Source organism: Exophiala xenobiotica, assembly GCF_000835505.1.
Source record: "Exophiala xenobiotica strain CBS 118157 unplaced genomic scaffold supercont1.5, whole genome shotgun sequence".
Classification (NCBI taxonomy): Eukaryota; Fungi; Ascomycota; class Eurotiomycetes; order Chaetothyriales; family Herpotrichiellaceae; genus Exophiala; species Exophiala xenobiotica.
In genome coordinates this window covers 824,320-847,767 of record NW_013562490.1, presented here as the reverse complement: position 1 = coordinate 847,767, position 23,448 = coordinate 824,320, and the positions used below count along the sequence as shown (strand labels likewise).

Below are 23,448 nucleotides of genomic sequence, written 5' to 3'. Positions count from 1 at the left end.
GTGCATTGTGGGCCAGAGTTTACTTTGTAATGACAAATTTTTTTACCGGGAGCGCCCATCAATGCCGTTCAGGCATCGAGATTCTGGGCTTCTTTCGCCCTGCTTCAGGTACGGAAGCGCTAACTTAAATACCTAGGTAAGAAGTCCCGGGCATCTGGTCGGGACTCATTAGGCTGGCGTTGCTGGATTTAGTTACTCGTAGGCGGGATGGGCTTTGAGTATGGAGTACCACGACTGGTATCACGTATTTCCCCCAGTCAGATGCACCGATCTCCCAACCAGCCGCAGTGTGCCTGTTGATTACCCATGTCGACAGCAATCACATTCATCGTACCAACATCCAGTCTTCCAACTTTCACCCACGCTCTGTGCGGGTGCCTTGGACAGAGCATTGCTATTATCATATCCTCCTCAGCTCATGAACAACCTCGTTTGATACGGAAAGCAGTGACATCGGCAGCCCCATCGCCGAGCTGTCATCTTACCTCCTACTTCCAACCACCCCAATGATCTTATTCGAAACCTCTCCGCTCACCAGGCTACCTCCTTGAGCTTTGTGGCTCGCTCACCAAAGAACACCTGGTCTCCGCCCAGATTCTCAAAGGGCATTTCAGACTGTGAAGATCGGCTACACGCGAAGCCTTGCGGCCACAAACCGTACAAGGGCATCGATTGTCCGTGCGTGTTGCAAGGCACCGCATTCCGTGGCCGCAAACGTAACATTCAACTCTGTGTTTGGCTGAATAATACAGATACCGCTGCAGCCAGACACTCTTCGCAATGGCGACGACGGCCTCGCAACAGACACCAACCATGGTGCGCAGCCATTCTGCCTCCCGCAATCCTCCTCCCTCATCCTTCGCGCCCGTATCCCCTTCACAACCATCTAGAGCGCGTTCGACAAACCAGCGGCCTTCTAATCATTCAGGCCATAATCGGTCGGGCTCTCGATCATATGAAAACCCACCACCATCGAATCCTCCCACGCTCGTCAATGTTGCTCGAAGGGACTTTGAACAAACAAATATGGCGAGAACGTCCTCAAGGCGAAGCTCACGGGACGGACGGGGAGACTACAGCGGAGAAAGTCAAGGGAGGACATCATCTCGTCCTGGATCAAGGCGTGGGAGCCAGGATCTTACCGCACCGACCACGGTCGTAGCGAACGGATCATCAGTTCCCCCTCACCCTCCTACGAGCACTGCGCAGAGCGACAGACACGCGTCACAGGCGTATCCTACCGTGGGCCGTCGGCGCACGTCTATCACTGCGCAAACAGGCACTTGGTCGCTCGGAAAAACCATTGGGCAAGGTAGTATGGGAAAGGTCAAGCTCGCTAGGAATGGTGAAACTGGAGAGCAGGCTGCTATCAAGATCGTTCCCAGGCAGACTCTTGACGACCACGGGAATGCCAAAGACGAGCGAGCTGATCGTTCGAAAGAGATTCGAACGGCAAGAGAGGCTGCCATGGTCTCGCTGCTTTGTCATCCCTATATCTGTGGCATGATCGATGTTCAACGGACAAACTACCACTGGTATATGCTTTTCGAGTATGTCAACGGTGGACAGATGCTCGACTATATCATCGCACACGGAAGACTTAAAGAGAAGCAAGCAAGAAAATTCGCCCGACAAATCGCCAGTGCCTTGGATTATTGCCACAGAAACAGCATTGTCCACCGAGACCTGAAGATTGAGAATATACTCATCAGTAAGAATGGTGACATCAAGATCATTGATTTCGGTCTCAGCAACCTCTACTCGCCACGCTCGCTACTCAAGACGTTCTGTGGAAGCTTATATTTTGCGGCGCCGGAGTTGCTGCAGGCTCGTCAGTACACTGGACCGGAAGTCGACGTGTGGAGTTTCGGGATTGTTCTCTATGTACTTGTTTGTGGCAAGGTTCCGTTTGATGATCAAAGCATGCCTCAATTACATGCAAAGATCAAGCGAGGTGTCGTTGACTACCCGCAATGGCTGACGGCCGGTATGATCACTATCCCTGTTTCCACATTCACTGCTGACCAGGAGTTATAGAATGCAAAAATATTATATCGCGGATGCTGGTGGTCGACCCCAAAGAACGCGCGAGCCTGCAGGAAATTATGAATCATCCATGGATGATCAAGGGCTTCAACGGGCCTCCAGACAATTACCTGCCCCATAGAGAGCCGCTCTCGTTGCCTCTTGATGCCGAGGTCATCGAGAAGATGCAGGGTTTTGACTTCGGGTCTGCTGCTTATATAACTGAGCAGCTCACCAGAATCATTGAGTCAGACGACTATCAAAGTGCGGTCCGAAGAATGACAAAAGACGACCATAGCCATGCTTCGGCCAGCGGAGAGAAGAAACGTGGGGTCTTCGACTTCTACAAGCGACGAAATTCCATAAGTAGAGAAGGTCTGACCGCCCCTTCATCCGAAGCCATTCGCGGACACGACGCGCTCAACGCCTACAGCCCTCTCATCTCAATCTACTATCTGGCGCGCGAGAAGCTCGAGCGCGAACGCAGAGAGCAGAATCCTGGTGCTTTGGCGCTGCCGATGACTCCGAAAGAGACCCCTCTGAAATTACCAGGCTTGCCGACGCCCGAGGCAGCTCACACCAATACATTTGCCCCGGAGATGCCCGGTGAGAAGGCTACTGGGGGTCGCTCAAGACCACGCGCTAGAACGAATGGTGAAGAGGATGTGGTGCAGGGCATGAAGACACTCGAGATTCCAGAAAAGAGGCCTCCTCCTAGCGCAAGCTCGCCCACTGCCATCCCCCCACCTGACCACCCTGCCAAAAGGGAAGGCACCGCTATAGGTCTGCTTAGAAGGTTCAGCACCAGACGGTATCGCGAGCGTGATTCAGAACGCGCCCAGCCACCACCAGCGCTGAACATCCAGCCTCCTCAAGACTCGGCGGCTCCTCCACGTAAATCATTCTCGGTCCGGCGTTCTCGCAGGAGGGATCCGAGCCCAGGCACCCATCATGCAGGGGGAAGCCAGCCTCAACATGAAGGTCTCCTCAGTGCCGGTAACAACTCCTCAAGGGCCGGTAAATTTCTGGGTCGGTCGACCAGCGTCAATTCTGCAGATTATCGACCACGTCGCCTGCTGCATCGTGGACCGTCTGCCAATGAGTCACCCTTGCTTGCACCCGAGCCGCCACCTACCAGCGGCTCCGACAAATCTAGTGTAAGCGTTGGCAAGAACGGCAAAGGTGTAGAGCTTACAGACAAGCCTGCTCCGAATGCCAGTCCACTGGCCACACCACGCACTCCAACCAGCAGTCGCACGAAGTCACTCGGACATGCGCGACAAGAGAGCATCCAAGCCAGACGGAGACGATACGAAGAGAGACGGGATCGAGAGGCTAACGTCCCCGAAGAGACTGATGCAGACATGCGAGTCGGTGCCGATGCTTTGCGTACGCCAGCTGTTTCTGACACCCAAGGAACTGAGATTTCCAAGCCTGCTAGCCTGAAAGGGCTGTTCTCTACTGCGACAACCAGTAGTAAACCCCCTGAATTCATCAGACATGACATCATCCGAGTCTTGAACCAACTCGGCGTTCAATACACTGTCATCAAAGGAGGATTCTCCTGCAGACATGCACCTAGCATCAATCTTGAAGGGGTCAAAGAGCCGGGTCCAGGCCTTGAGGAGGAGAGGAGCGGTCGTGTGACAAGTGGGCATCAACGAAGAATATCGTTTGGGGGAGCTTTCCGTGGTAAGGATCGAGAAGACGTCAAGGACGAGAAAGTCGGCCGGCATCACCCTCGGAGGAGACAACCCGATCAAAGTTTCGTCACCAACTCCGAAGGCTCGGAGGAGTATCTGCCACAAACCAGACATATCAACGATCCACCTCAGGATATGGCAGCGACTAGGACTCGAGTGCAAGACGACACAGGCGAGCGGCTCGTGCTCAAGTTCGAGATTGCCATTGTCAAGATCCCCCTCCTTTCCCTGCATGGCATTCAATTCAAGAAAGTCCAAGGTGGTATGAATCAGTACCGGTCAATGACCTCGGCAATTCTCAACAGCTTGAGATTGTAATGATATGAGCGTTCCTTGTATTTTTGTTCCGGCAGGGGATGCATGGCAGCATGGCAGCATGGCGCAACATGGAGTTACGAATGGAGAAGAGCCATCAAACGTGCTTGGAATGAGAATGTTTGAGGGGACAAGAATACCGTTGAGCGGATCAAGCAATTTATGAATGAATGCAAGTGCAAGTGCAGTGCTTACACGTTCATCGTTCACGTTCCACCTTGCAGAATGACAAACATGCCATATGATCGAATTTTGTAGGCCCTGCAACCACGGTTCTATGCTGTTCCGGATTTTGCTCTCTTGATGCTTTAGAGCCTTCTTCCTCGACTTGTACTTTTTGTGTTGAGACTCGCAGGAAAGAGGGGATTTGAGATGAGCTTTGATAGGTTGGCGAGGGCCGGGGAAGACGGGATCCGCCGGGAGTAGGCCAGTCCCATCCCAAGGAAGATGCAGGGCGCCCACAGGGCATGATTCAGAAGATGTGATACGGAGTACGGAGGGTCGGACTTGAAGGTATGGCAGTTGCAGCAGTGATGGCGCCACAAGCAAAGAACCGACAGTACCTGGTAATCAAGACGAGAAGATACTGCTACAGTAATATTCACAGTAGTGGTATTTCGTAGGGGAGGCACAGGAGGGTTAGCCTCGTCACCGTAGATCTCGTCTTTGAAATGAAATGTGCCTGGTGCCCCGAATTGCCCACTCAATGGATGATTTGACTGGGAGACTGGGTGCGTCCCCCCCAAATTGTCGTTGGTACTCAAAGCAACGCTAGAATGAACCGTCCAGCTTCCGTCAAACACAACCACAACCTAACAACTCCTCTTTCCCTCTCTGCACCATCATCGTCAAATCCTCCTCCTCGAAAATTAATTGCAGTTTCCCTTTTTGCCTGCTGCTGCTTTCTTCTCGACATCTCAAGGTTGTACTGCCACCAGTCTCCTTGCCAGTCACTCCCTTTTCCTTTTCATTTTGCTTGTTTCCGAGGGCTGTCCCGGCTCCATCCTGCAACTGCACTGCCCTTTGCTGCCAGCTTCGCTCAGGGCACTTGAAACTCTCCAAAAGGCTCGTGCTCTCGGCCACATCCAACATTCACGACCGTCACTTCTTCCTTCCCCCGGATATCTTCAACTCTCGTCCGAGCGCAGTTTGACTGGCTGGTCCGTCGATTCAACTCCCTTTCGAAGTCCTCCTGTGCGACCTTGCCAGCACTAGCTGATGGCATCTGCTGCCAGCGCGACCTCCCACACTACCACCTCGTCTGCCTCCTTGCTGGATTCCGATACCCCGCAAAATAATAATGGTTTGGCGAAGACTACAATGAGATCAAATAACAATGCGAAGGCTGCGGATACAGGGCGCAAGCAGAGTCCTGTCGACGGCGTTTCACGGTGCGTATCTGATCCGTCGTGCTGGCGCCCCTAAGATCACGCAATATTACATTACATTGAGTCCCATCTGCTTTGAGCGCTTGTCCCAGACTTCACGTTTCAAAACTGCACAGTTAAGGAAACTTTATTCACTAACATTGTGTCCGCAGACGACAAGGTTCACAAAAAGCTTGGGGCTCGGCGTCGAGCTCAGGTCCCCAACGAGGCTCGATGGCTGCATTGCAGAATGGGAACAGCCCTCAACCAAGAAACACTAGCAGTATGAGGTCAACTACACAAAAGGACATGGGCATTTCAGATAAACAAGCGCATGAGAGACTGATGTTCCTCTTTGGAGCTGCTGTTGTAAGGCCAATACCTTCCACCGCCGGCTTCCACTCTTACTTACTATGTGCGAAAGGGCTTGAGTATCGTCATGACCGCCAAGTCCGGAGAGAAGTTCGAAGGCTTGTTGTCGGGTTCAACCTTCAGCCCGTCGACTTCCAGAGTTACCCTGAAGATGGTCAGAAAATTGCAACCCGCAGCTGCCGGACAGATCAATGGTGCTGCGCCTCGGGAAGCGGCCTTGGTTGGCTCGAGTCCCGAGTACGCAATGAATTTCGACTTGAGTGACATGGCCGACATGGCCATTACTGAATTCTCCCCCCCTGAGATTTCGAAGCTTGCGAATGGTACGCCCTTCCTATCGTTTGCAAACGGACCGAAGCTAATTTGGTCACGCCCAGGCTCTTCTGGCTTCCAGACCGACACCGACATTTCTGGCAACCAGCTTCGAGGAGAACGCGCCCTTCAGCGTTGGGTTCCTGAAGGGCCTGACTCGGCAGACTTCTCCCTAGAATCATCCAGCAACACCACAGGCTGGGATCAGTTCGCAACAAACAATCAACTCTTCGGTACTAAGAGTACGTACGATGAGAACCTATACACGACCATGATCGATAAAAGTGCACCATCGTACAAACGCCGTGAAGCCGAAGCCGCGAGAATTGCACGAGAGATTGAAGGTGCTGCTTCGACAAATACTCATATTCGTGAAGAACGTGGCCAGGCGTTGGAGAACGAGGGCGATGATGAGGAAGCGAAATACAGTGGCGTCCGACGTGACGAACGCGCTTTTCCTCCTCTCCCTGTGGGAGGACCGAACAAGTACACGCCACCAGCCAGACGAGCTCCAACTGGTCAAGCTACGGTGCCGGGTGTCCCTGTCGATCCGGCGATCATCTCAGCACAGCTGTCGCTGCCCGAAGGTTCCAAGCCTGCCGTCCAGAAGCCGAACGAGAAAGAAGTGCCAGCTCCTAGCAAGAAGACTGCAATACCCTCGATCCAGGAGACTCCTTCACCAGCCACCATTGATGCCAGTGCCGAAGCGCCCGCCACGACTGCCTACACTACAAACGCTGAGCCAGTCGCTCAGAAAGCTATCTCTCCTGGACCTACCGAGAACGTCGAAGTCAAAGTCCTCAATCAGTTCCGTCAGTTCGCCGACCTCGAGAAACAGAGAGTGATAGAAAGACGAAAGGCCCAACAGAACCAAGACCGGACGGCTAAATTGAACGAACTGCTCCGCTTCTCAAAGACTTTCAAGCTCAAGACTCCCATACCGAATGATCTTATTGGCATCCTTGCCAAAGATCCGTCTAAGCAAGAAGCTATCGTTGAGAAAGCGCAGAAGGAACATCTGGAGTCTACCTCGACATCTGCTAGTCCCTCGCTAGGCCCAGAGGCTGACACTCCTGTCCGCAAGGCCGAGGGTTCGCAGCCTGCTGCACCTGTGCCAGACAGACAGACCTTTAATCGTGGACGCGGTGGTTTTCCTCAACCTGGACGATCTGAACGGCCCACGAGCCAGCAACAACCACCATCGTTCCCCGCCCGAGGCGGTCATGCCCCGTACCAGCCGAGATTTCCTTCACACCAAGACCGCAAGGGAAGCCATCCACCTCCGATCCCAACTCCAATCCCTATTATAGAAGGCCGCGTGCCTCCTACCGGCCCGCTGGCTGACCAGAACGGAATGACCAGCCCGCAGCGATCCAACATGCACACGCCATCCTCCGCCGTGTCTGGCAGATTCAACCTAAACGTGAAAGCATCAGAATTCCGCCCTACCGCTGCTACGTTCAACCCTGCTGGCTCGTCACGGACCCCTTCGAGTCCGGCCTCCACTCACCGAGCAGGGTCCATATCTAGGACCGCCAGTCCTTCCCTAGTTTTTGGCGACCGCAAGCCGAAGCCCGCTTCCGAAAGACCTTCTATTAGTAAAGATTTCAACCCCATTGCACGAATGAAGGCCGAAACCTCCCACAAACCGACAGACACCGAAACGAAGCCTGAAGACGTGCACAAGGACTATAGCTGGAATGGAGGGATTCCAAATGCTTTCCAGACAGGTCCTCGCTGGACAGTCAAGGCCGAGAATGATCAAAAGACGTATCTGGAGGCTTTTGATCAGCTTATGGCCGCCCCTTTTCCTCGGGTGCCGACTCGCATAGGATCCGCCCAGCATATGCCATTTTCTGGGCAGGGCGTGTCAATACCGAACGGCCCGGCCAATCTTCCGCATATTGCTACACCGCAGCATGCTCCTCACGCTGGACCTCATCAGTATCCTCACCAGTATGATGATGGAACACATCGTCTCCAGTTCGGTACAGCTACCCCCGGTGTCTACCCGTCCCCCAGCGTTGCGTCTCGTCAGACTTCAACTTATGCATCCCCAATGCCTCATCCGGCTCAGTTGGCCTACCAGCAGCAACCCTACTTCGGTACACCAACTCAGATGCCAATGCAGATGCGACCTTACCCTGGCACGCCAGGCATGATGCATGCACAGGTGGGACAGATGGGGGCTCCCATGATGGTTCAGCAGCCGTCCAACGGGCCTTATATGGCTGTACCTCATCAGCAGTTCAATCCTCAAATGCAGATGTATTCACCGAACGCAAGTCACGCCTATCCTCACCAGAATGGAGGGTATTCAAGCCCTGGCCGAATGGCTCCAATGATGATGCAGCAGGGGTCTCAACAGAGTCACGGGGGCGCCCCGAACATGATGTTCAGCGTTTCCAACCAGGGTGTCCCGATGGGCTATCCCCAGCAACAAATGGCAATGGGCCGAGGCAACTATGGCGGACATCAGTATGGGACGACACCACACCAAGGATACAGCATGCAACCGCGAACGATGAGCAGTGGGTATGGCCAGATCCCGCAGAAGATGCATCCGCAAATGCAAGCGAACCATGGCCCGACCGTGAACGGCCCTCCGCACGCGCCTGCCAATGGACAGGTGGACTCGGTTCAAGACGATGGAAAGTGATGATTCAATTCCAGTCGTTTGTAGGGTCATGGACGACATTGGCTTTTTTTCGCAGATGTCGATATGAGCATACAGTATACCTGCTTCGCGAGTGCAAGCGGTGATGAATACTTTTTACCTGTTTATGGCTTGATCTCAAATCAGCAATGCGATTACTGCCGTCGGGGTAAGCTGAGATCTATCAGGTTTTGCATGTGCACGCTGACCAGAGAAGTTTGCTGGCATAGGCTACGCATCGAGAAGCATCGATCGGCACTTCCAAGATCCATGGGTAGCAGAGGGCGCAAGATGGGTGCTTGTTTGCCATCTTGTTCCTGACCTATTACTCGTCATCGGATGGGTCGGGTTGGAATTAATACTAGCAGGCATGGCTCCGTTGACGCAAGGGGACGTTATGTGACAGGAGCCGATTGCTTCAGCAGTAGATCCCTTAGGCCGGGGAAAGGTCGTGGAGAATGGGCGAAGGATTGAACTTTGCTTCCCTTGGGCGAAGTGAATTCCTAGCAGGGGTAGGGGAGTATTGGTATGGACTGAGGCGATCATCTGCAGCAGTGTAGCGACAAGAGACAGAGACAGTCGGTCTTCTTGGGTGCAGACAACGCTCAATGCTATTGTGTAGCTACCGTGCACAAACAGGAACCTGCTATCCAGGACGTGTATAGGCCGTAGCCTCGTGAGCCTCGAACTCGTTTCAATGTGCCGCCCATGATAGACCCATGCGTGCCCATGAGGAAAACGACGGGTGCATTGGGTGGGAGATTTCTCGCTTATGGTGGCGCCTGGGATGAGCCGCATGGAGCAAGGAACAAGGTTGCCTCCTGCTGCCTCTTGCCGTGCCACGTCGTTGGTTTGGGTTCCAATTTCTGGCCTTAGCCGAGAGCGAAATATCCAATCCACTTCAATCCTCATGATGCCCCCGAGACCTCGTCTCGTACGTATTCCGGCTTCTCTTTTTCTCTTTTCTTTCCCACCTTTACTTCGTACGAGTACGTACATACCTAGTCCTTCCCACCACTTTGACTGCCGGGCCTTCGAGGGAGTGATTCCCCCTCGTCTTCTGTCGTTATGTCGGTTGTCTACCTCCGGCCCTCTTTGTCTGATGCTATCCGTCTGAGGCCATCCAAGTCTGGATCCAAATCTCTGGGATCCCATCTGTTTAGCCTCTGTGGCGCTTCAAAGCTAAAGCAAAGCCCGATCATTCTAATCCTGGCCCTGGTCTTCATGGTCCTACGATAGTTGTCGATAGTGCACGCTAATATCCAACCTGGTAAGCTGAATGACCGGGGAGACGCGCTTGATGCGCTGGCACGTTGCAGGCTTGCAGCTCTTCTCAGATCGCGGCTCCTCAGCCTCTCGTCTATTGACCTCAGAGCTTACCGACTTTCATTGAACCTCTCCATCACTTCTTTACATTTCCTTTAGCTTGTTCAATCAGCGTGCTGCCCACAGCATTGTCGTCATGCTTGCTGTCTTCACCTGCAACTTCCCACCGTCCTTATCTTCTTGTTGACTAGGTCAACTGCCCACTGACTGCAGATTCCTTCTGCCACATTCGTTGCTCTGTTGTCCTCCGTCCAAATTTCAACCTGCACCCTCCTTACGATTTCAACTGATGCTTATCCGGCAATCTGAATCTTTTGACCCTGCAGCTACCCGTACCAGGCCTCTTTGAGCCTGGGTTTCCCAGTTCCCTCCACCTCGAACACCCAATACTGCTGGACAACGCCGAGCCGCTGGTAAAGTCACCACAGTGACGATAAAGTACCTACGTATCTGCAGTGGTCACGTCCTCACACCCCCCAGCCGGAAGAACGACCTTTCTCATCTGACGACAACAACATGCGTCAGAGGAGAACAAGCGGTACCCTTCAGCCTCATTTCCAGACGTCCTGCGACCGCAGTCCCGACCTGCCCTACCTGTCCCATATTCATTGGCTACAATAATAGGGTGCTGGGCGAATAGGCATTTTTGCGCCGATTCCTTAGTCCACCGCACCAGTACCAAGGTACGCCGTCTCCCAAAATGCCAGACTGGGACGTCATGGGGAGATATCTTTGGCCATGAGCTGACAACTGTACTAGGTACCCAAAGCCCGCAGCCCCATTTCGTTCTTTCCAACAGCTGTCCTGCTCAATCTTTACGCAAATCGCTCCTTCCTTCTGTAACAACAGCGCATAGGCGCCTTTAATATTAATCTCATCGGCTCGCGCCATAAAATTAACGACTTCCACCTTCACCTGTACCAACACTCGATACCCGACCACTACCGTTCATTCAACACTGGAAAAGAAAAAGTCACTCGCTCTGGGCTGCGTACAATCTCTCTCCGTTATCAATATCCCTACGGGGGAATACCACAATCGATCAAAGTTCAATATCATTCTCAACTAAGGCCGGCTGTCTGAACCATTTTGCGACTACGAGAAATTCTGCGAGAAAGTGGTACTCGAGCCGAAACGAGGCGACAAGCCTCCGAAGCCTCGTACAAACACTGTTACGAGGAATCATAATTCTGCGACGGATTTGGTTGCAAGCGCTTAATCAGAAGCTGGGCGGCAAAAGGTAAATTACACCTTGCTCTTCACCTTTCGCGGGACCCAGTCACTTCAGCACTGTCACTTCACACTTTCTAGTCCATATCTTTTCTTCAGTAGATTGGTGTCCGTGGCTGTCCACCATCACCTCATCGAGGGTTTTCATACTTTCTATGGTATTGGCGAAAGTCCATGTGACTTTGCGATCCCCATCCGAGCACAGCATCAAGCCTTGCTGCAACGGTGCTTGGCGGTCTTAACACAGCCGACCAAGGCCTGCGGCGCACATGATGGACCAAGCCGGGACCGACATCGACTTACCGCCTCGCACGCGGAAACGATGGAAGCAAGGGTTCATTGAGCTGACATTTCTGTCTCGACAGTGGCACGCCACAGGGGATCCTCCTTTGTATTCGTTGTGGATGGCCTCCTCGGAAGTGGATCAAAAGTTTCTTGGTTACTTTGCAAAAGTTATTACTACAGAGAATAATTATCTTTCAAGGTAAGAGGAAGGATCATGAGCACAGTATGAGGTGGTTCTGACTGACGATGGATGCTAGTTTTTTATTCCGGGTGCTCGGTCTTTCAGTAATCCTTGCCGAAAAGCTCCTCCAAGCTAGGAGAGCGAAGAGACTCGACGCCGTCCGCGACCCGAAGGCTAGACATTTGATCCACCATATTCTATGGCTGGCCAGAGAAGGCCTTGTCATGGTGGAGCAGTACGTGCTTCCCATGGTGGGCAATTATGTCGAACTCCGGGTATTGTCTTACAAACTCAAAGCGTCCTTCTACCACATCTTTGTACTCTTCCACAACGACCCTCCAGTTAATGATCGAATCAACCGGTCGAAATCCGGCACATTCTCCCTATACCCGGACCCGCTATCCCCCAAATCCTCCTTGAAAACACCTACAACAGGTATATCTCCCACGAATGGACGTCGACGGTCGCCTGCTATCAGTCTTGGTGGTCCTGTCGGCGGAAGGGGGACTACAACCACCCGTACACCCCCTGGCCTTACTTTACCCGCGCACCCTTACACTAATGGCTCGAATAATGGAAATGGTACGGCAACTTTCCTCCTCCCTTTGCAGGACTACCGACCCTATACGACGCAAGCATTTAGGGACGCGAATGAGTTGGCTGAGCGGCTGTTGCCTGGATCTCACCCTGTGCGACTGTCCGTGAAAGTCGAGTACATAGCATACATTTACGACTGTCTGCATGAAGCAGAGGTGTCGCGGCGGCTGGCTCGCTTGGCCATTCGACATGTCTATGAAGCACAGGAGGGCATGGACGATGATTCGTTCGAGGATGCTGCCGAAATGGTTGGCATCCTCGGACGCATGATGAAGCGCGGACTAGGTGGTGGTGGAAGCTCAGGAAGTCAGCAACAGACCCAGACACAAAGTAGAGAGCCTCCTGGTCCTGCCGCCGGTAGTGGTACAGATAGAAGGCATGTCTCTGGGTCACCGCCTAGGTCGCAGCAGCCGACGACATGGGTGTAGATTCAATCAAACCTTGCGCGTTTTATCCAGTGATACTCACCACAACTCATGGCTGACTTTTATCATTCTGACAAGTCTAGTATTCTCTGGAGATTATTATGCATGTTCTACCAGAGTTCTGCAAACGAGGTAGGAGAGCCTCAAATGAAGTGATGTCTGTTGAGGGCATGTTATTGTACTCCCATGAGAATTCCTTGGCGATAATTTATTTAGGCCGAAAGTGCCATCATGGTGCATTTATTTGTCCCGTCATATGTCATAAGTACCTTGAACCAAGGATTTGACACCTATGATCGCGCACACCATGTCACCGCTAAAATAATCATGTTCTCTCCAGGTTTACCTTCATCGCAGCCGGAGTCACTCCTGTCGCGGAGCCTTGTGCATCAAGGTCAAAGACAAACAAATTCACTCCGACGCCATCATAGTGCGTGGCATCGACGGTCAGCCAATCGAAATTCGTGTTCCATTGCCCTGTGAAAGGGCCTATGACTCCGGACACGCCTGCTGCGGCGGCAGCGGTGTAGCTATTTGTCTGCGGATAGATGGAAGCCTGGAATGCAACCTGCGAGCGTGCAGCAGGACCACTGCCGCCGGAGCCGCGCGCGGATATGCTGGGCATCAAGCGTGGTCGAATGCCTCCGAACAGGGGCGACGCGAGCATGTCGGTGCCGTTGGATATCCAGCGGGAGATGCTGAGTCCTCCGTTAAGCGCTCCGATCACGGTGGACTTGTTGAAGGCGATGGTCAGGCTCGAATTGAAGGCGATCGTCGCATTGTTGGGTTGCGACGTCGACGTGTACTTGTATGTACCGACGAAGTTGCGCCTCGCTTCCTGTGCGGCTTGAGCTTCGAGAGCGGGCAAGACGGCGTTGGTCACGTAGTCGAGAACCACGTTCGTGGCGCTGCCGCGCACGGTCTCGTTGGTGCTCGCGGCGAGTATGGTGAATCCTGCGCCGTACTCGGGGATCAGGACCATGTTGCTGCTGTAGTAGCCCGAGTCGCCGGACTTGGTGTATAGGTCTGTGACTTTGCCGGCGCTGGGGCTGAGGGTTCCGGCAGGGTGGATGTACCGGACAATTTCCCACGGCGCGCCGACGGCGTAGGTCAAGCTCGCCGTGTGGCTGGTCGGTTTCATCCACTTGCGCGTCGCGTTGGCGGGGAGGAGGGTGGAATTCAGGATGGCAGTACCGAATCTGGCCAGGTCGTGGGTCGTCGAGAAGAGGCCGCCCGACGCGATGGCGATGCCATTGGCCGCCGCAAAGCCCAATGCCGGGTCGCCTGCGATGACGGAGCGGGCGAGGTCGGACGCTTTTGTCGGCGCGCTGGAGTAGGAGGATCTCATGTCCAGGTTATCGAAGATGGACTGGTAGATCTGGGACATGGGCTGGCCCGTGAGTTTCGAGATGACGATACCGAGCAGGATGAAGCCGTTGTTGGCGTACGCTGGACTGGTCCATGGCTCGAGGACGGGCGGTTGGGCCATGATCCCTTCAACGTACGAGGATGCGGTGCAGTTGAGGTCGAGGCAAGAGCCTAGGTCGCTGACGTTGGCGGGCGGTAGACCGTACTGTGTCGCTAGGATGTCTGCGCTGCTTGGATTGAGTACCACTGCGTACAGAAGATCGGCAGCTGCAATTCCCTGGCGTGCAATGCCGGCGATTTGGCACGCCAGCGCCCATGGTGTGATCTGGTCCCATGCGCTCTTGTACACCAGGTCTGCGTCTGAACCTGCTGTGGCGGCGAAATTGGCAAGTTCAGGAATGATGGTGGTAAGTGGTCGATTCCAATCTTCGTCGGTCATCGTCCGCAGGCCACCAAGCACGGTGAAAAGCTTGGTCATGCTGGCAATGCGGTAGATGCTGTCTCCGTCGACGCTGTGTGTTCCGTGAGACGCGTTCGCGATCTTGGGAGAGGCATGATGGTATTGCAGCTTCGAAGCTGCTGGGTCGTGAATTGAGAACATGCTGACGGAGAAGGTGACATTTCCGACTTCGGCGGCGGACAGAGATGCTGAGGTGCTACTAGGGCCTCTGGATGTGTTCTTGAGGTAAGAATCGAGTGTGGACGAGAGTTTCTTCCAACTCTCTGCAACAAGACTTGCATTGCTGGACAGGTCGAGAGGTGCTGGATAGGTAGGTCCAGCGAAGCCGCCTAGAGTCCCTGTGATCAAGACGCACAATGAAGGGAGGAGAGCTAGATGGCTGGAAAGATGCATGATGATGGCTTGAGCGCTGAAGAAGAAGAAGGTCAGACGTTGTCTCTCACAGATCTCCAGTTCAGCGGCAGAACGACTTCAGGCATTCTTTATATGCTCCAATTGCGAGGAGCAAGCAAGCGACGAAAACGACGTGCATACTTGAGGAATACCACACCGTATTTTGGCCCGACTTACGATGTCATAGTCGCGCCATAGCCGGTCGTGTTGTATTGATGAATAACGGACTGAATGCTATACTTGGAATGTTGGACTGGGAGAAAGCATCCAAAGCTCCTCAGCCTTGTCGGGTTGGGCTATGATGAGCTCTTGCGCTAACCGAAAATGGGTCTATGCAGCGCTCCGACTGGACTTGGGCAAAGCATACGGTAGCTCGCTCTCGATGATACGAAGCCCGCCTTGCCCAGAAAAGAATTGCCGATCGCTACCACCGGACCTGCAGGCACAAACTTCTCTCTGCCATTCAAACCCGCTTCAGAGAATTAGGCGGCAGCCATGTGGTGTTGATCTTGAGTGTTCCCGGAGACCCATGTGACATGCATCGAGGTCGTAGCACATTCCGCCTGACTCTGCTGAGTGATCTCCATGACTTCAAGTTCATCTTGGCTCAGCCTCATTATAGCGGCGCATACGACGCAATTAAGTTAGAATCGGCCTCTGCTTGTTGCAGTTCGTCTTCGTACCTAAGCATCCATGCGCTGTGACTCATTTGCGGTTCGACTCCGTTGTTCCCTGTCCGAAAGGAACTTTCAATATTGGAGGAGCGACGTGCTGGGGGACACCTGTAAGCTTAAAAGATTCAATCAACAACGTATCCGATATCGTACGCCGGGGCGAAGGGATACGACCGCAATCGTGACAATGACGGCGCTCAAAATTCATAGGAAGCGCAAGTAGTGATGACGATCGGAGGAAAGCCCTACAAGCCGTTCAAGACAAAGAAAAAAGCCATGGCGAGCAGTAGGCAGTGATCATGATTGCTGCCTGATGCTCTCCCCGAACCCCTTACATGCGCCCGGCACGATCGATCCTTTCAATCAAGGCCGAAAACAATGTCTCAGTAGACGCAACAACGACGTCGATATTCAGGAGATTGAATGCTCTCTCCACTTGCTGAAACAATTGCTGATGACGACGCAGGAGTGTGGCAGATTCTAAATCCGTGATCGACACGGACCGTGAACCGCCCCTTCTGCTGTCAAATGTGTCAAAAGTCCCTATCTTGGACAAGGAGGATAAGGTTGGAGACGCCAGCCATCTTGCTCCTGGCGAGGGAGGTTGGAAGGACCTTCTCTTTTGCTCTAATAACTTCTTCGTCTGCGTGTGCCTTTGGGCTCTCAGTCACTCCTTTTTCAATAGGCATCAAGGTTGTCTGCCGCTCTTTTAGCAAGTCGTGAAATTCATCTCGATCCAAAATAACCGGAAATCATCCAGATACCGTACGTAACCGGTGAAGGACAATTCGGTCCTGAAATATCAGACAGCAACGACGAACCAGCTACCAGGACAGTAATAGTGGCAGTGTCGGGCAAGGCAGACATTTGAGCTCGATAAGTGTGGTGGGAAGAGATTCAGCCACTCTTGAGAAGAATCAAATTTGCAACCAGAATGAGGACGACGATATTCAAGTCCTCGGCAATGCCACATCTGTTGGTATTGGTGTTCATGATGTCGCTGTGCCTTGACACGACCATGGCCGTACCACACGGTGCAGGCCGCCATTTCCGGCTGGGCGATGCGATTCGAACATATCTCTCGACGGCAAGATCGACGCCGGCAGATTCGTCGTTTCAACCTCAGCCGCAATACATTACGCTCACACCGCCCATAAGACAGCTGCAAACACAGAACGAGGTTGAGGTTGAAGCTTCGTTATTGACAGCGGAAGAGCTGCCTTGTAGGGGGGAATTCGAGGAAGGGGCGGACCCGAATCCCATCGTTGAGGACTGGAAGGCGTGGAAGCAGCAATTTGGCAAACAGACCAAGGAGAGGAGCTGTCGATTGCATAAGAAGGGTTGTGCTAGTATTCGCAAGAGGAGTTGATGCGCAGGCGCAAGGCTGTAATCCACAGGTCGGATAAAGGCAGGAAAGCATGAGGCCCAACTCAGAGAGAGATGATCATGGGTATAGATAGGACTAGATCACAGCCATAAGCTTGAAGTTGTTGCTCTTTTCTCACTCTTGTTTGACACCCACCTCATCCTTCTGTGTCTGAGCGAGTGGGTGCTCTTGAAGCTGGAGAGCACCAGCATTTTACCGGATTGTCTGCAGAAGACTGGATGATGAAGTTTGCTTGAAGAAGTGATGAAGTGGAATGATTGTTGAAGAGAAAATAAGAGAGAAAGGCGACACGCTAGAGACCATGGCGCAGTGCAGTGAGGGTTGTGAGGGTTCTTGTTCTCTACCCACTCTCCTTCACATTTCTTGTTGTGGCAAACGTCACTTCCCGCGCAGTTGAACATGAGCGAGGGAATTGTCGCATACAACCAAATCTCGGCCAGGCGTCTTCCATTCTTTCCATTCACTGCTGCTTCCTCTATTTAATCATCGCCCCTCCTCGCCGACTCTCCTTCTCTTCTACAACACACTCGCCCATTTCAAAACAACCCAACCCTTCCACAAGGTAGTCATTCCCCCACCTTGGAACCTTGGAACCTTCCGAAGCCATCACTAACTCCAACACTCAGTGCTCGCGAACAGCCTTGACACCTTCTCACCTTCTATTCTCTTCCCATAACAGCCATCATGTCTGATGCCGGCCAGCAGTCTCCAAACGGCAATGCCGACATGCCCGCAGCCGCTGGTGGTGCCGAGCATCTGAATATCAAGGTTACGGACGGAAACAATGAAGTTTTCTTCAAAATCAAAAGAAGCACGAAATTGGAGAAACTCATGAAGGCATTCTGTGAGCGACAAGGGAAAGATATGCGCAGCGCGAGATTTCTGTTCGATGGCACAAAGGTTCAGGCGCAAGACACTCCTGATACGGTGAGTGAACTCCCTATACTCGCAAGCCATATGAGTCAATTCATGGGCTCGAGTCGCGGCGCATTCTGCTATAATAAACGCTGACAACTATTGCAGCTCGACATGGCCGATGGCGATTCAATCGAGGTCCACCAAGAACAGATTGGCGGCTGGGCATGATCAAGAGGGAGACTTTGGTACTACAAATGATGATTGCGCTTGAGTCAATGAGAATTCACCTGCTGGGCCAACCAGAAGATATGGAGTGCGAGAGGAGGTACAAGACAGACTTCACTTTTGCTTCGGAGAGCTGGGAATAGGACATTTTGTCTAGAGACTGCTACTTGGGACGGAGATCAAGGCGCCACGACACGGTCAGCTCAGATTTTGGCCGGGACAGGGGGTCAAAAGCAAGAATGCTGCTCTCCAGATTCACAAGTAGATTGCTGGCATTGCTGCCTGACAGGCTCAGTGCGTCAATGTGATTTCAGTATTTCAGCTTTCGTTTTGATCCTTCATAGGATGATGTTGCGCAGAAGCAGAAGTCCAAAGGGGAGCCGGAAGCCTATAGAGCATACGTATATTCCTAACAAAATGGTGGGTTTGCTCGACACATCGCATGGTTTCGAGGACTGCTCGAGAATAATCCTTGTCCCTACGATATCCTCAGAGCATAACGAATCCTACATGAGACTTGTAGCAACCAACAGACACTACACAGAGCCACCCAAAAGCCAACATCAAGGCTGTCAGCGAGTTCTAACTTGGCCGCAGGAGAAGAGCAAGCAACGGTCAACTATCCCAAACTGCCGCCTTCAACTTCTCATCGGCTTCCCTTTCTCGCTCCCTGTCTTCCTTTTCCTTGTTCTTGCGTCGAATCTCTTGCTCCCTGACTGCACGATCATACTGTTTTTGTTCTTCAGTCTTCTTAGGGGCCTTGATACCCAATCCGGCAGCAATCATCCGGCTTGCTGTGGCAGTGGTCTTCTCTGGCCTCCGTTGCTCTCGTTCTCGATCTGAACCTGTCGGTGTGGACGGTGTGGGTGGGCTATATGGTGTGGGACGACCTCCTCCTAATACTTGGGCGGGTGACCAGTTCATATATTGCTCGCCGCTTCCGGGAGGGGAGATGGGTGTGGGAGGTGGAGGTTTCAAGGCTGGATCTTTGGATCTCATACTTTTGATGGGCGGTCCTGATCCTGATCCTGATCCTGATCCATCAGTCGGCGTGGCAAGACCATCGACGGGTGAAGTCAGGTCATCGTCCTCCCAGGAGTCGATTACATCCTCTTTCTTTGCATTTGACTTCATTTTGGACGCCGAGGGCAGATCGATGTGCAGGTTCGCCATTTTCGACTCCATCTCTTCTGCAGGCTCGGCTCAGTTCCTCTGCCTATTCCAGAGCCAAATATGCCGCACCGATAGAGCTGGGGACCCTGGAGATGACAACCAGGAACGAGTGAACTGTACTACGAGTTACATCAAGGTGAAAAAAACAGCCAGGAAGTCGGCGTCACAGGAGACAGAAAGCTCTGGGAGCCACCTTGTTCGATGTCATAGGCTTGGAAAAGCGTTGCATCGAGGATCCGAGACTTCAGCAATACGACTGGTGGTACCACCGCGGTGCTTGCCCACCCAACACGCGACGTGACAGCAAACAACACATCATGGACACAGGGTAAATTTAAGCGGGAGATGGGGAAAAGGAACCTGAACAAGCCCAAAAAAGGCGGGACTCGTCAGACTCTGGGGCATCTGCGGCTCAAAGCATCCAGCTGCCTGAAGGGCTGGTGGGCACGTGAGGCTTCGAAATGCCGAGGGTGCGAGGGCACGAGGGCTACTGTACAGTCGCAATGACTGGCACCTACAGTACCACCCACCCACCTACTTACTGGCACAGGCATCATTGGACCACTAGGCTGAGTGAGCTGAGTTCCCCGCACCTGGCATCGGCGCAGAGGATGCATGCCGAGACTTCCCTTTTTGCCTACCCGGGTAGGTATCCTTAGGCATGACAGGGCACAGGTGGGCTTAAGAGGAAAGAGAAGAAAAAGGTCTTGAGATGCTCTGTGCACGGTCAATAGCCATCGGCAGGCCATGGCAGGCTCTCAGCCTCTTCCTAAGCTCTCCGTTGGGCGACAACCAACCCCCTCCGATCTCGCAGCCGTGGTCCCCATTCTCGAAGATGTGGTAGCGTCTCGGAGATTGACCATGGGCCTTTTCGAGACGAGCCTCTCCTCATGGCGGATCTCGTCGCCGACCTCGGGACATGGCGAGCTGCTTCATCTCCTCCAAGTTTGTATATATATATTCCCCTCATTGGTTTTTGGGACACTGGTCGATGCTGTGTTTTGTCTTGGAAGCTACATTGTACATAGACGTGCATCAAGCTGGTCAGCTTTCTCGTTACTTCCCTCGCATGAACTTCCTAGCTGCCACGTTCGAGCAATGACGAGAACCATATTACCGAGGGGCTTCAGGACCCATATAGCTCCATACCGAGCTCTATCCAAGTACGGCACGTATGGCAATGTGGCGCCTTTCTCGACAACGACTGTTCGCCGGTCGTATGCCGACACCATCCAGAATCTCAAGATAGGCAAGCACACGCGGGTTCTATACCAAGGTTTTACCGGACGCCAAGCTACCATGAATGCGAAGGAGTCGATAGAGTACGGGACCAATGTCGTAGGCGGTGTGAAGCCCGGCTTCGAAGGCGAACATCTGGGTCTGCCAGTCTTGCCGAGCGTCAAGGCTGCCGTGGAGAAGCTCAAACCAGATGCTAGCGCCATTTATGTGCCCGGAGATGGTACTGTTGCCGCCATGGAAGAGGCTATTGAGAACGAGATCCCCCTCATTGTGGCCGTTGCAGAACACATACCTATTCATGACATCATGAGAATACACCAGATGCTGCGGACACAGTCAAAGACGAGATTAGTCGGTGCAAACTGTCCGGGTATTATTAATACCCACGGCCGTTGTCGACTCGGTTTCCAGCCGTTGCCCTTTTTCAAGGAGGGCAATGTAGGGATCGTGGCCAAGTCAGGTACACTAAGCTATGAAGCTGTGGCATCTACCACTCGTGCCGGCCTTGGTCAGACATACGGCATTAGCATGGGTGGTGATGTACTTGCTGGGACAAATTTCGTCGAAGCATTCCAGATCCTAGCAGAAGACGAGAAGACAGAAGGCATCATTATGATCGGCGAAATTGGCGGAAGCGCTGAACTCAGAGCTGCCGAATGGATCAAGGAGTACAACCGGCGGACAGCGAACCCCAAGCCGTTCATGTCTGTCATTGGTGGCGTCCAAGCTCCTTCAGGTCGGATCATGGGACATGCTGGAGCCTGGGCTGCCCCTGGAGAAGCCTCTGCTGCGCAGAAAATCAAGATCTTACAAGACGCTGGCGTTACCGTGGTTGACCATCCCGAAAAGCTTGGAGAGGGCATGAAGAAACTGTTAGCTGAAAAGTCCAGGTCCGGCACAGCCTCGGGCTCGGGTCCGTCACAGCAGAGGAGAGGTTATCATACCATGCGGCGGCGACCCACGGCTCATGAATCGAAGAGAACGACCGTTGAGCAGCGCCGGACGCTGTACATCAAGAAATCACAGGCCTTTGACATGCTCAAGGAGAGAGGAATCAAGACGGCCGATGCTCCTGCATCAAGTGACGAGAAGTTCGTTGCTGTTTCGATTGATCGCGATTTCCGGCAGCCGTGTATCATCGCATCCCCGACGACAGATCCTTCCAGAGCCTTTGACCAGTCTCGAAAATTCCCATTCGGGTACGGGACCGACGAGGCCACGTCGGAGAAGCTGCTCGAGGACGTTTCCTCGCATCTGGGTATCTCTGGTAAGGGCAAGCAGGGACTATCTACACTCATCACTGAACTTGTTGGTCTTTTCATGGCCAAGGAGGCATTTGTCCTTCAAACCAAGATTGCAATTGATGACAAGGGCGAGCTGCAAGTCCAAGGCGCAAAATTCGGCTTCGACGATGCCGCATTCCGAAGCTCAAAGAGACAAGCTGACGTGCATGCCCTGAGGGACATTGACAGCGAAGTCCGGGAAGAAGTTGAAGCCGAGAAGGAAGGCATGATATATGTGAAACTTGAAGGCGAAGGGTCAATCGGGACGATCGTCAATGGCGCTGGATTAGCCATGAACACTGTTGACGCACTGGTCGCTCGAGGCGGGTCACCAGCCAATTTCATGGATACTGGTGGCAAGGCAACGTCCGAGACGATCAAGGCTGGGTTCAGGATTGTGGTTTCTGATCCCAGGGTCAAGGTCATCTTTGTCAACATCTTTGGCGGATTGACGCTGGGTGATATGATTGCCAATGGTATCCTGATGGCGTTCAAGGATTTGGATCTGAAGGTGCCGGTCGTGGTGCGCATACGTGGAACAAGGGAGGCTGAGGGGCAGAAGCTCATTCAAGAGAGTGGGCTCAAATTGGATGCGTTCGGTAAGTCCGGGCATCAACATGAAAGAGGTCCATTCCCGTCTTGCTAACATGATGGTGCCAGATTCATTTGAAGATGCAGCAGCACGAGCGATAGCGATCGCGAAGGGGACGGCCACAATGGACTAGGTGGTACATCTGGCGTTCTCAAAAGCTTCACAGCATTTTTGCATCACTTGGAGCGCACCTTGGAGGCTGTGTTGGATGGGATGACGGCGCTTGGAATATCTTCATGCTTTCCGTGGGATTGTCTTTTACCCTGTTTGTGGCGGAAGGCCCGGTTCCAGATGGACATGCAGATAGACTTTCAGGATGAGATGTGCCATACGTGCTTGGATGAGAGGGACGTAAATAGACGCAGAGGTTCGAGGTGGTCGTGGACAAAATGTGCATACCGCCATGTTGGACCATGTGTGCTTCTGAAGTTGGAAAGGGCCGTGTACTTGGAAGCCGTCGTGGCGGTCTCCTTTGTGATCGCTGCAGAGGTTCTAACACGCTGACAGAGTCTAAGCATTTCAGATGCTTGTGCTGGGCCGTTCGCATCAACTCTTGCCTGATACGATGCTGCTGACTCGCCCCAGGGACCGACGTCGACGCGCTGACTCGATGGGGACGTACTGTAGAGATGCCTCTACCGGCTTGTTGCGGACACCGCTGCTCCCACACATGGCAGACCTGGGACTGTGGGAAGTGGCAGACTATGCGGTGGGCGTCACTTTAGCCTGCAGAACATTCGCTACCTCGTATGCTCCATGTATCAGGATGGACTGTCGCGATCGGTACTTGATGGAGCCAGCTTACGTACACGGACGGAAAGAGTAAATGAAGATATATATCCGCGTCTCTGAATAGCTTATGAGAGAAACCTTCGTGCATACGGACCCTTGAACAGGTTTTATGCATATGCAGGGTTTCGAGCCGTGGGCATGACTACTGCTGCCCACCTCATGACTGTGCATGAAAAGAGGCAGGCTTCATAAACGAGCAGTCCACTCTAT

General features: G+C 53.0%; 8 protein-coding genes across 8 annotated transcripts; 6 read left to right on the top strand and 2 right to left on the bottom strand.

The window, feature by feature from the left end:
• The first annotated feature begins 241 nt into the window (after nt 1-241).
• Nucleotides 242-4,282, top strand: PV05_08026 (uncharacterized protein). The gene is made up of 2 exons (XM_013457516.1): nt 242-1,987; nt 2,038-4,282. Exons 1-2 carry the CDS (start codon nt 781-783, stop codon nt 4,044-4,046), a joined length of 3,216 nt encoding a protein of 1,071 aa, XP_013312970.1. The 5' UTR covers nt 242-780; the 3' UTR covers nt 4,047-4,282.
• Nucleotides 4,283-4,859: 577 nt separating this feature from the next.
• PV05_08025 (uncharacterized protein) lies at nt 4,860-9,439 on the top strand. Its single transcript, XM_013457515.1, has 5 exons — nt 4,860-5,434; nt 5,584-5,779; nt 5,835-6,105; nt 6,160-8,919; nt 8,968-9,439. Exons 1-4 carry the CDS (start codon nt 5,262-5,264, stop codon nt 8,751-8,753), a joined length of 3,234 nt encoding a protein of 1,077 aa, XP_013312969.1. The 5' UTR covers nt 4,860-5,261; the 3' UTR covers nt 8,754-8,919; nt 8,968-9,439.
• Nucleotides 9,440-10,140: 701 nt separating this feature from the next.
• Nucleotides 10,141-12,817, top strand: PV05_08024 (uncharacterized protein). The gene is made up of 4 exons (XM_013457514.1): nt 10,141-10,759; nt 10,836-11,316; nt 11,672-11,790; nt 11,849-12,817. Exons 3-4 carry the CDS (start codon nt 11,711-11,713, stop codon nt 12,795-12,797), a joined length of 1,029 nt encoding a protein of 342 aa, XP_013312968.1. The 5' UTR covers nt 10,141-10,759; nt 10,836-11,316; nt 11,672-11,710; the 3' UTR covers nt 12,798-12,817.
• A 98-nt stretch (nt 12,818-12,915) lies between these two features.
• On the bottom strand, nt 12,916-17,376 carry PV05_08022 (uncharacterized protein). Its single transcript, XM_013457512.1, has one exon. The coding sequence runs from the start codon at nt 15,013-15,015 to the stop codon at nt 13,120-13,122; it is 1,896 nt and encodes a 631-aa protein (XP_013312966.1). The 5' UTR covers nt 15,016-17,376; the 3' UTR covers nt 12,916-13,119.
• PV05_08023 (uncharacterized protein) lies at nt 16,303-17,339 on the top strand. Its single transcript, XM_013457513.1, has one exon. It carries the CDS (start codon nt 16,624-16,626, stop codon nt 17,056-17,058), a length of 435 nt encoding a protein of 144 aa, XP_013312967.1. The 5' UTR covers nt 16,303-16,623; the 3' UTR covers nt 17,059-17,339.
• Nucleotides 17,377-17,431: 55 nt separating the features above from the next.
• Nucleotides 17,432-18,649, top strand: PV05_08021 (uncharacterized protein). Its single transcript, XM_013457511.1, has 3 exons — nt 17,432-17,638; nt 17,703-18,003; nt 18,100-18,649. The coding sequence occupies exons 2-3, from the start codon at nt 17,761-17,763 to the stop codon at nt 18,160-18,162; spliced, it is 306 nt and encodes a 101-aa protein (XP_013312965.1). The 5' UTR covers nt 17,432-17,638; nt 17,703-17,760; the 3' UTR covers nt 18,163-18,649.
• Nucleotides 18,543-19,660, bottom strand: PV05_08020 (uncharacterized protein). Its single transcript, XM_013457510.1, has one exon. The coding sequence runs from the start codon at nt 19,342-19,344 to the stop codon at nt 18,775-18,777; it is 570 nt and encodes a 189-aa protein (XP_013312964.1). The 5' UTR covers nt 19,345-19,660; the 3' UTR covers nt 18,543-18,774.
• A 578-nt stretch (nt 19,661-20,238) lies between these two features.
• PV05_08019 (uncharacterized protein) lies at nt 20,239-23,164 on the top strand. Its single transcript, XM_013457509.1, has 2 exons — nt 20,239-22,453; nt 22,515-23,164. The coding sequence occupies exons 1-2, from the start codon at nt 20,431-20,433 to the stop codon at nt 22,577-22,579; spliced, it is 2,088 nt and encodes a 695-aa protein (XP_013312963.1). The 5' UTR covers nt 20,239-20,430; the 3' UTR covers nt 22,580-23,164.
• The last annotated feature ends 284 nt before the right edge of the window (nt 23,165-23,448 follow it).

Coding starts and splice junctions, on each gene's coding strand:
- PV05_08022 (XM_013457512.1), bottom strand. CDS start 15,015: ATGCATCTTTCCAGCCATCTAGCTCTCCTCCCTTCATTGTGCGTCTTG.
- PV05_08019 (XM_013457509.1), top strand. CDS start 20,431: ATGACGAGAACCATATTACCGAGGGGCTTCAGGACCCATATAGCTCCA. Junction 22,454..22,514: donor GCTCAAATTGGATGCGTTCG/GTAAGTCCGGGC, acceptor TGATGGTGCCAG/ATTCATTTGAAGATGCAGCA.
- PV05_08020 (XM_013457510.1), bottom strand. CDS start 19,344: ATGGAGTCGAAAATGGCGAACCTGCACATCGATCTGCCCTCGGCGTCC.
- PV05_08021 (XM_013457511.1), top strand. CDS start 17,761: ATGTCTGATGCCGGCCAGCAGTCTCCAAACGGCAATGCCGACATGCCC. Junction 18,004..18,099: donor CGCAAGACACTCCTGATACG/GTGAGTGAACTC, acceptor CAACTATTGCAG/CTCGACATGGCCGATGGCGA.
- PV05_08023 (XM_013457513.1), top strand. CDS start 16,624: ATGAGGACGACGATATTCAAGTCCTCGGCAATGCCACATCTGTTGGTA.
- PV05_08026 (XM_013457516.1), top strand. CDS start 781: ATGGCGACGACGGCCTCGCAACAGACACCAACCATGGTGCGCAGCCAT. Junction 1,988..2,037: donor CCCGCAATGGCTGACGGCCG/GTATGATCACTA, acceptor CAGGAGTTATAG/AATGCAAAAATATTATATCG.
- PV05_08024 (XM_013457514.1), top strand. CDS start 11,711: ATGGCCTCCTCGGAAGTGGATCAAAAGTTTCTTGGTTACTTTGCAAAA. Junction 11,791..11,848: donor GAGAATAATTATCTTTCAAG/GTAAGAGGAAGG, acceptor GATGGATGCTAG/TTTTTTATTCCGGGTGCTCG.
- PV05_08025 (XM_013457515.1), top strand. CDS start 5,262: ATGGCATCTGCTGCCAGCGCGACCTCCCACACTACCACCTCGTCTGCC. Junction 5,435..5,583: donor CCTGTCGACGGCGTTTCACG/GTGCGTATCTGA, acceptor TTGTGTCCGCAG/ACGACAAGGTTCACAAAAAG. Junction 6,106..6,159: donor GATTTCGAAGCTTGCGAATG/GTACGCCCTTCC, acceptor GGTCACGCCCAG/GCTCTTCTGGCTTCCAGACC.